Source organism: Oreochromis aureus, linkage group 2 (assembly GCF_013358895.1).
Source record: "Oreochromis aureus strain Israel breed Guangdong linkage group 2, ZZ_aureus, whole genome shotgun sequence".
NCBI classification, from domain to species: domain Eukaryota; kingdom Metazoa; phylum Chordata; class Actinopteri; order Cichliformes; family Cichlidae; genus Oreochromis; species Oreochromis aureus.
This window is the reverse complement of record NC_052943.1, coordinates 21,070,965-21,081,420: the sequence shown is the minus strand read 5'-3', so window position 1 is coordinate 21,081,420 and position 10,456 is coordinate 21,070,965. Positions and strand designations below refer to the sequence as shown.

The window sequence follows — 10,456 nt, the reverse complement described above, 5'->3', positions numbered from 1 at the left end:
GTAAGAAAACCAAATGAGAGTCAAACATAAATTAACATAAATGTGTTGTTGGTGTTGTTTCATGTGTTTAAACTCTGGGTATGGCATATTTCCATTGTGGTAGTGCAGTGAAACAACACTACAGTGAGAAGCCAATAAGATTGCTCTAAAAATTGTTCCCTCCCATTTGATACGGTTAAATGTAGACAAATCTTTTCACAATGCAGCTTCAAACGTCTGCTGACTGAAGAGGAAAAAAAAGAAAATGCTGACAATTTTTTATATACTGCTCCTGATCAATTTTGGGCGTAAGTATAGAATTCTTAATCACTGCATTGTTGCCATTTGTAATATATATATATATGATTCTGTTTGTCATTAATTTTTCAGGATGCTCAGATCATCAGATCTTTGACACCAAAAATGTTGCTGTTGGGGAAAATGTGACTCTAAATTGTTCCCGGGATCGTCTTTGGCATTCAACAAACTTATTTTGGATCAGACTTGTTTCTCAGAGCTTTCCTGAAATTGTAGGATCAACAATGTCTTATGATTCTCCGACTATTGAAAAGACTCATCATATTACAACAAAACAAGAGCCTGGAACTTTTGTTCTACATATCAACAGAGCACAGTTAACCGATACAGCTGTTTATTACTGCATCAAAGTAAGAAAGCGCAACATGACATTTTTGAAAGGAACTTTTCTTAGAATCAAAGGTAAGTGAAAGAGAAACAGCAACACTAATGTGTCAGCCACAGCAAAATTATTTACCGTTTTTATATATTTATTTGCGCAATTCCTGAAGACACACTACTTCAATATATTTGAAATTTTGATTTAACTGAATGTAATAAAACATTTTTTTTTCATAGGACCTGACCCAGGCATCACTGGTGTCACTCAAGACTCTTTGTCTAATCCAGTCCATCCAGGAGCCCCAGTAACTCTGCAGTGTTCAGTCCTCTCTAATTCTGAGAACAGAACATGTACAGAAGATCACAGTGTGTACTGGTACAGAGCCAAACCAGATGAATCTCATCCTAGTTTAATTTATAGTCACAAAAACAATGGTTATGACTGTGAGGGGAGTCCTGAGGCTCCCTCCCAACAGAAATGTGTCTACAGCTTCTCCAGGAACATCAGCTCGTCTGATACGGGAACTTATTACTGTGCTGTGGCCACATGTGGAGAGATACTGTTTGGAAATGGAACAAAACTCGATATAGAAGGTAAGTGTTTTTCTATTAAAATAAAAAATAAAAATATATAAATGTTTATATTTTATTTAGTTTTGACTACAATGGATTTAGATGAAGTATATCAGCACATAATAATTGATGAATTACGTGTATAAATTATAAATATTATTACATTTCAGTGTTATTTCATATTAAATAAGAGCTTTTTTCCATTTAGTTCCAGTTGTCCGTCATTGGGATTTGACCAACACAGTTCTCATTCTGCTATGTGTTGCTCTCAGCATAAGCCTGATTGTCATTGCTTTCCTTATTTATATCATCAAAGAAAAAAACAAAACATCGGGTAAGGAGAGTTATTTCTATATCAATTTCTTGAATAGTATTCAGTTAAGTCGTACTTATCAACAACTGCTTTGTAAAGTAAAATACAGTGAAACATTTGCTTGATCACTTTTTTACATTGTTCTATTCCAGCTGCTGCTTCTCTACAAACAAATACAGAAACAACTAGGGCAGAACAGCAAATTCATAAAGTAAGAAATTTTGCAATAAAAAGCCTGATAGAAAAATAAAACCAGCAGTTTTTAATGATAGTCTACAGATGTGCATTTATGTTGATAGATTTTTATGTATTTCTCAGAGACATGAGGACTCATTGACTTATGCTGCACCAACCTTTACCAAGAGAAACACTCGCAAAGCAGACAGAAGGAATGCAAGAGCAACAGAGACAATTTGTATTTACTCTGATGTCAGAGCTTTTGAGTGTGGAAAAAGTGATGCTTAAGCAAAGCTTGTATTTCATCTCCCTTACATCTTCACTTTGGACTGATATTTAATATTGGCATGCCCAGATTTCATTCACTGAGTCTGGATATTAAAAGCAGAAGAGAAAAACATTCAAATGATGACTATGTGAAAATAAATCCAGTAAGTCATCAAACACCAAATGTGCTTTGGAACAACTACAAGACATCAAATCTTTGTATTTAGTGTTTTTTTAAAATTCATGTCCCATTTTCTTCACTTTTTTTGTTTTGCTTCGTGACAACTGTAATAGAGATACAAAAAACTGCATAGAAAATTCTAAAATACCATTTTGTTGTTTGAGCACTTTGTATTTTTCAGCTGTTTATGTCAGGTCTTCAGAAAACAACCATGTGGCACTTGTTTGAACCTGTTTGGTTTGTGATTCAAGTTTTTCTCTGCCAGCCAGCATGAAATGCTTCTTATGTCTGTTCAGTAGGATCTTGCAGAAGCTTTAATAAAACACTCAAATGATATCTGAAGCATGCTTGGTTTCTCAGATTTCCACCACAGATTGTAATTAATTTGTATATATGAGAAGTAACATTATGTTAATAAATACAATGTCCACATCTTTCCTGTTGCAAAGTAATGCTAGTGTGATGCTAGTCTGTTAATGTGCAACACAAGAGCTCTGAAAATGGATTTAATTAAATACATCCAACATAAAATGTAAGTAAAGCACAAAATTCTGTTTTAACTTTGATAGTACAACGTTAAAATAACAAAGTCATTTTCATCTATTCTGTTATGATTGAACCATTACTCCATATAATAAGACAATATAAATATTCCCTTTAAAATCACACACGCCCTTTTCTTTCTTTATTCAGCTGAGGTCACCTGTTTAAAAACAGCACAAAACAACTTATTTGTTTAATTCAGGTGCACTTTGGAACTGAGCCTGACTTGATTTTCTGATTTGTCTGACTAAAGCTAGCTGACTTCAATCAGCTGACAACAAACCAGAGGAAAGTGGAACTGCAGGAGGGAACTAAATGAGCATTCCCATTCATTATTGGGTGATCCCTTGTGACAAGGGAGCAAAGCTTTCATCAGTTAAATATACATACTGTTTGTGATCTTTACACTTGTTTGTGAAGCTCTGTGAAATACTCGCTATTGTTTTGTGATCACGTTATTTGTGTTATATTTTAAATGAAGATGTTTCAGTATGTTTAAATTAAAGTCATCGCTGCTCAGTCTGTCTCTCTGTCTTAAACCCTATTACATATTTGGACCCTGGTCAAAAATATGTTTTGTATTAGGCAAATTATGTTTGTATAACACAGAATCTTTCTGTGTCACTTTGTGCTTTGTCTGTTTCTTTTTTCTGTTGTGACAACAGCTGACTGTTAGTGCCGACCTTTCTGTTTCATTTTTAAAGACTTTGTAAATGAGGTCACACTAAATCCTGAATTAACTACAAACTGCATAAATGAACTGTGAATTACAGTATGAAGTGAGAATTCACAAAACCTCTAGTAACATACTTACAAATAGCTTGCTGTATATGTGTACATGTGTATCTGAATAAGTTAATCATTTACTTAGATTTTCTAAATAAGAGCATGAACCATTAACAGCTTTCGTCAAGTACAAACTTGATGGAATCAGTTAAAGTAAATTTCATTGATTCCATCTTAACTAAAAAATTCAAATGAAAAAGAAAAGAATGAAACTACACAGTTCTTCCTTTATCAGACTGCTGCATATTTTCAAATATGTTAAATCACTAAAGCATAATCCAAGTTTTTGTAACTTAGGTTTTGGGATAAGCACTGCATAATAAAATAATTTCATTTTGAGTCAGCTAGGTCCATCACAAAATAAGTTTTATTTTAATCTACTCTTCCGGCACATTGTGTGTCTTTGAGAACAATTTTACGAAAGATCAGTCACCTCTTATTTACTTTGAACTTAATCTTTCACCAGTGGTGGTTAGCACCATCATGCTTCTTGCTCATAGTAAGAAGTTCCTAGTCTGAATCTAGCCTGGGGATTTTTTTTGTGTGTAGAACTTCAATGTTCTCCTTGCATCGGTGTGGGTTCTCTCCAGGTACTTGGCTTCCTCCCACAGTCCAAAGACATGCGTGGGTTTAGACTAACTGATGGTTCCAAATTGGTCATAGGTCTGAGTGTGTTTATGGTTATCTGTATTTATATGTTAGCCCAGCAATAGATTGGCAACCTGTCTAGAAGAGTGATTCTTAAGAGCCGCACGTTGAGGGCCGCAAAATTTTTTAGTTTTACACCTGTGGGCCGCGAGGCCCGCAGGATAATTTATTAATTGAAGACACCAGGGACTACTGTTATCCAGGAAAATTTCAGTTACAATACAGCTTCCCACCGCTTGGTGGGATTTGTTTAATCAGCCTCAATAAGCAAGCAGAAGAAAACACTCTTCCCGACATTTGCAGTTAGCAAAATATATGCAGAAGTTCTTAAAACACAAAAATGAAGATGAAAGTGACAAGCCCCCCTCCCAAAAGGCAACATTTTTGTGCAAGTACAACCCTGACTTCCTGAAGTAAAGGTTTCTGAATGGAGGAAACGAGGTGGAGCAGAGAGCCCAATGTGTGGACTAATGCAATCCAATGACACTGGAGGAATTGATTTTGTTCCATGAATTGTTAACCAGTTTGGCATTTTGTTTTTATGTGCAGGTTCACATACACATAATAAATGAATGTCTATTACATTGCATCATGTTATCATTTTTATTTGACATGGTTTTAGCTGTTAAAATCAAGTAGATTTGATTTAGCTATTAAATTCAAATCAAACCAAAAGTAATGAGATGACCAGAGAGGCTGCTTCAAAGAAGCTACTGACCATCCCACTCTCAAACAACACTGCGAGCCACCTTATCATGGCCTTAGACATACAGCATCGGCCTCTGGAAAGAATAAAAAGTAGTTCATTTTTCTCTTTGCAACTAGACGAGTCCACTGATGTCACGAATGGTGCATTGCTGCTGGTTTTTGTTCGTTATCGCTGGAACAGCAGTATGCATGAAGACATGCTGTTTAGTGGAGAGCTACCAACATGAGCCACAGCTTTCAAATATGACAAGTCGCAAAAACATACTGACAGCTATTCTGGCTTTCATTTTGGGATATGCCCTGTACATTGCACTGCAAAACTGAAGAATTTGATTTTCAGTCAGCTAGGTACGTTATTATTCACATAATTTTTTTTTCATCTGCTCACAGGGACACATGTCTCATAACAATTTTACAAAAGATCAGTCACCTCTTATTTACTTTGAACTTAATCTTTCACCAGTGGTGGTTAGCACCATTGCTCATCGGAAGAAGGCCCTGGCTTGAATCTAGCCTGGGGACTTTTTGTGTGTAGAACTTCAATGTTCTCCTTGCATCGGTGTGGGTTCTCTCCAGGTACTTGGCTTCCTCCCACAGTCCAAAGACATGCATGGGTTTAGACTAAGTGATGGTTCCAAATTGGTCGTAGGTCTGAGTGTGAGCATGAATGGTTATCTGTATTTATATGCTAGCAATAACTTGGACTCCTGTCTTAGAATGTAGTGTTTGTACCTTGTCTCTTATCGTATGGAATAGGTTTTCAAATTTGACATCTTCACCACAATCAAACTCATTATATTTGCATTACTTCTCAGTATTGTTTGTCTGTGTGCACACCCATATATTTAAGTATCCCTTGTCCAACCACTTAAGTCTAACTTTACCACTGTAGCATTTTAAAAACAAGTCATTACACACATAAAACTGACATGTACTTGCATTATGATATGCACATTCATTGTTATTCACTTAATTTAATTTAATTTAAAAAAATATTTTTTAAATGTGAGGAGAACCAAAATTCATTTTGAGTACTCCAATAAAAGAAGTTTAATCGTGTACAGTCACAGTTATCCACGGTTTTCTTCACTTTGATAGAGGTGATTATGGTAAAACTGTGACTGCCATATACATATTTTCCAGTGAAAAGGACATGTTAAAAATGTCCAATAATCAGAGCGTTTCCTGAGAACTGGGTGCAATTTTATGTGTATGTATTAAAGGTAAATTGCATGATGATATAAATATATCTATATAGCTCCTTAACACAGAACCATGAATCTAACCTAAATTTGTCTTATTTAATGATGAGTTCAAAAGGTATTAATGAAGGTAAGACAATTATCAGCTGATGAAGTTTCACAGTTACTGTATGTCTACTAATATTTTACTTTACAAATAGATGACAGTTATTTCTGAATGAGGGTAACATGTTCTCAACAATATCTCTATTAAATTCAGGCAAAGAAAGTTCAACAAAGGGCTTTAGGAGATTAAGGAGTGGAGCAGGAAGTTTGTCGACTAGTCGACTGCAGTTTAAATTTGACACTTTTTACTCTTTGTTTCCACTCACTGATTGGTTTGTTTTTCACTCAGTTTTGAGGTTTGCATTCATTAGCACCAAAACACACTTTAAGGGTTGAGCTAGGATGTGGTTTGGGTTAATATATGACTATAAATATGAAGATAAATACCAATATAAATGGAAATGAGAATGAGAAAAAGCTTGCTCAGCTCACAGTCCCAATAACAACTGATGCACTACAGCACTTTTTATGTAGATATCCTAAGTGTGAAACTAATAAATAATAAAATAGTGTAAAACTGAATCTGGAACATTAACTAACATCACACAAAGTCTTCATTTTCTTGTTTTGATTTCAATATGAGGAAACTGTTGTCAACAAAGTATGTGTTGTCTACTGTAAACAGCCCACTGTAAGAAAACCAATATGAGAGTCAAACATAAAATACCATGAGTGTGTTGCTGGTGTTGTTTCATGTGTTTAAGCTTTGTATATGGCATATTTCCATTGTGGTAGTGCAGTGAAACAGCACGACAATGAGAAGCCAATAAGATTGCTCTAAAAGTTGTTCCCTCCCATTTGTTACGGTTAAATGTAGACAAATCCTTTCATAATGCAGATTCAAATGCCTGCTGTCTGAAAAGTGAAAAAAAGAAGAAGGAAATGCTGACATTTTTTTATATACTGCTCCTGGTCAATTTTGGGCGTAAGTATAGAATTCGTATTCACTGCACTGTCGCCGTTTATATTAATCTAAAAGATTATATGAGTATATGACTGTTGGTAACCATGATTCTGTTTGTTATTAATTTTCAGGATGCTCAGATCATCAGATCTTTGACACCAAAAATGTTGCTGTTGGGCAAAATGTGACTCTAAATTGTTCCCGGGATCATCGTTTGCTTTTAACAAACTTATTTTGGATCAGACTTGTTTCTCAGAGCTTTCCTGAAGTTTTAGGATCAACAATATCTCATGATGTTGTGACTCATAATTCTTCGATTACTGAAAAGACTCATCATATTACAACAAAACAAGAGCCTGGAACTTTTGTTCTACATATCAACGGAGCACAGTTAAGCGATACAGCTGTTTATTACTGCATCAAAGAAAGTCAGCTAACCATGACATTTTTGAAAGGAACTTTTCTTCGAGTCAAAGGTAAGTGAAAGAGAAGCAGCAACAATAATGCGCCAACAACAGCAAAATTATTTGCAGTTCTTGTACTTTTGTTGGACAATTGTTGCAGTTTTAATATATACACTTTTTTAATGTATTTGAATTTTTTTTAAATTCAACAGTATTTAATGAAACATATTTATTTTATTTTTATTTTATAGGACCTGACCCAGGCATCACTGGTGTCACTCAAGACTCTTTGTCTAATCCAGTCCATCCAGGAGCCCCAGTAACTCTGCAGTGTTCAGTCCTCTCTAATTCTGAGAACAGAACATGTACAGAAGATCACAGTGTGTACTGGTACAGAGCCAAACCAGATGAATCTCATCCTAGTTTAATTTATAGTCATGGAAACAATAGTTATGACTGTGAGCGGAGGCCTGAGGCTCCCTCCCAACAGAAATGTGTCTACAGCTTCTCCAGGAACGTCAGCTTGTCTGATACGGGAACTTATTACTGTGCTGTGGCCACATGTGGAGAGATACTGTTTGGAAATGGAACAAAACTCGATATCGAAGGTAAGTGTTTTTCTATAAATTAATGTTCATATTTTAGTCAATATTGACTACAGAACATTTAGGTGAAGTCTATCAACAAATACTAATTAAAATGAATTTATATGTATAAATTATAAATAGTATTGCATTTAAATATTACTTCACATTAAATAAGAGCTTTTTTCAACATAGTTCCAGTTGTCCATCATTGGGACTTGCAGAAGACCAACACCGTTGTCTTCCTGCTATGTGTTGCTCTCAGCATAAACCTGATTGTTATAGCCTTCCTCATTTATACCATCAAAGAAAAAAACAAAACCTCTGGTAAGAAGAGTTATTTCAGTTTTGATTTCTCAAATTATATTCAGTAACGTCCTATTAGCTGCTACTCATTTGTAAAGCTAAATACAGTGAAACATTTGTTTCTGATCACTTTACAGTTATTTCCTGTTTTTTAAATTGTTTTTTTCAGCTGCTTTTTCTGTACAAACAAATACAGAAACAACTAGTGAAGAACAGCAAATTCAGCAAGTAAGAAATTTTGCAATCAACAGCCTGACAGAAAAAAATACTTTAATTTTTAGTGATAGTCTACAGATGTGCATACAAGTTGATAATTATTTTTATTTTTTTCTCAGAGAGATGAGGACTCACTGGCTTATGCTGCACCAACTTTTACCAAGAGAAACACTCGCAGCGCAGAGAGAAGGAATGCAAGAGAAACAGAGGCAATTTGTATTTACTCTGATGTCAGAACTTTTGCATATGGAAAAAGTGATGCTTAAGCAAAGTATTTCATCTCCCTACAACATCAGGTAATACACTATGTAGCAACTAATGTATTATGTGTGTATTTGTGACAACTGTATATAAAATATGAACATTGAATTGGCTTACCTTTAATAACTCAAAAGAATTCAATTACAAAAATAAAATATATCTTCACTTTGGATTGATATTTAATATTGGCATACCCAGCCTCTGCACACTGACTCTGGATATTGGAAATGGAAAAGAAAAACATTTAAATGATGAAAGTAAGTTCAGCATGTCATCAGACATGAAATTTGGTTTGGAACAACTGCAAGACAACAAATCTTTGTATTTAGTATCTTTAATGTCCACTGTATTTGTTTACTTTAATGTCCCATTTTCTTCACTCTTTCTGTTTTGCTTTGTGACAACTGTAATAGAAATACAGAATTCTGCACAGAAACAGGTGTTATATCTATGTGGCACCTGTTGGAACCTGTTTGCTTTGTGATTGCACTTTTTCTCTGTCAGCTTGCATGAATTATTTTTTACGTTTATTCCTGAGGATCATGTAGAAGCTTTAATAAACTCATATGATATCTGAATATGCTTGCTTTCTCAGATTTCCACCACAGATTGTAAATAATTTGTATATATGAGGTGTACCTTTACATTAATAAATCCAGTGCCCACGGTTTTCCTGTTGCAAACTAGTCTAGTGTGATTTTCAGTCTGTAATTGTTTTACATGCGAGCTCTAAAAATTGAATCAATTAAATCCATCCAACATAAAATGAAAATAAAGCACAAATGTCTGTTTTAACTTTAACAGTACAACATTAAAAAAACAATTTTCATGTTTATGTTTTCTGTTATGACTGAACCATTCCTCCATATAATAAGACAAGCTAAATATTCTCTTTAAAATCACACATGTTCAAGTTTGTGTGTTCTAGTGTTCTAGTGTAATATGGTGGCAGATGGAAATAAAATGTTACGAGTGACGAATGAATGACTAAAAGCAAGCAGAGCATCTCTAAACAGGATTTCTTCTCTGCTCTGCATAAATATGTGGCTGCTGCTGGTTTTGCTCCTGACACAGACTCTAGAAGATAGACAATCAAACAGAGCTGAAGGGGACTGAAGGGAGATTTAATGGGCCTCCTCTGTCTTAAAATGCAGGGATGGCAACTCCAGATACAGACAGAAATCACCTTTACCAGCTAGACTGGCTGGTGACAGGGCAGGACTGGTAATCTGGCATACCAGGCATTTCCCCGGTGGGTCTAAGCACAAGGAATTTGGTTCCGGTCAGTGGTGTCTCTCAAGCACAACAATATATTAATGACACAGTATAACCACATATATACACACATATATATTTATGTATATACATACATATACATGCACATATACACACATACATACACAAAGGTGAATGTATGTGTGTATATTCATTAATTTCAATCCTGACACAGGATTGCCCATTGATCAAATTCCTTAACATTACTGGCCCCTCCTCTACCTTCGCTGTCCACTCATACATCTTGTACAAAATGTTTAGTGTGGAAGAAGTGGAGAGAATGTGGAGCTGAAAAGCTGAAAGAAAATAATAAAAAGAAACTAAAAATAGATGCAGCAAAACGTGTCAAATTGACCGACATGTCTGCTGTCGGTGCTGCTGCTGT

At 35.0% G+C, this 10,456-nt stretch overlaps 2 protein-coding genes across 2 annotated transcripts; both read left to right on the top strand.

Annotated features, from left to right (window-relative positions):
- Nucleotides 1–238: 238 nt before the first annotated feature.
- On the top strand, nucleotides 239–2,455 carry LOC116325051. The gene is made up of 6 exons (XM_039620823.1): nucleotides 239–287; nucleotides 370–699; nucleotides 856–1,212; nucleotides 1,400–1,525; nucleotides 1,657–1,715; nucleotides 1,823–2,455. The coding sequence occupies exons 1-6, from the start codon at nucleotides 245–247 to the stop codon at nucleotides 1,967–1,969; spliced, it is 1,062 nt and encodes a 353-aa protein (XP_039476757.1). The 5' UTR covers nucleotides 239–244; the 3' UTR covers nucleotides 1,970–2,455.
- A 4,458-nt stretch (nucleotides 2,456–6,913) lies between these two features.
- On the top strand, nucleotides 6,914–9,537 carry LOC116325052. Its single transcript, XM_031745866.2, has 6 exons — nucleotides 6,914–7,046; nucleotides 7,157–7,501; nucleotides 7,681–8,037; nucleotides 8,209–8,340; nucleotides 8,489–8,547; nucleotides 8,655–9,537. Exons 1-6 carry the CDS (start codon nucleotides 7,004–7,006, stop codon nucleotides 8,799–8,801), a joined length of 1,083 nt encoding a protein of 360 aa, XP_031601726.2. The 5' UTR covers nucleotides 6,914–7,003; the 3' UTR covers nucleotides 8,802–9,537.
- The last annotated feature ends 919 nt before the right edge of the window (nucleotides 9,538–10,456 follow it).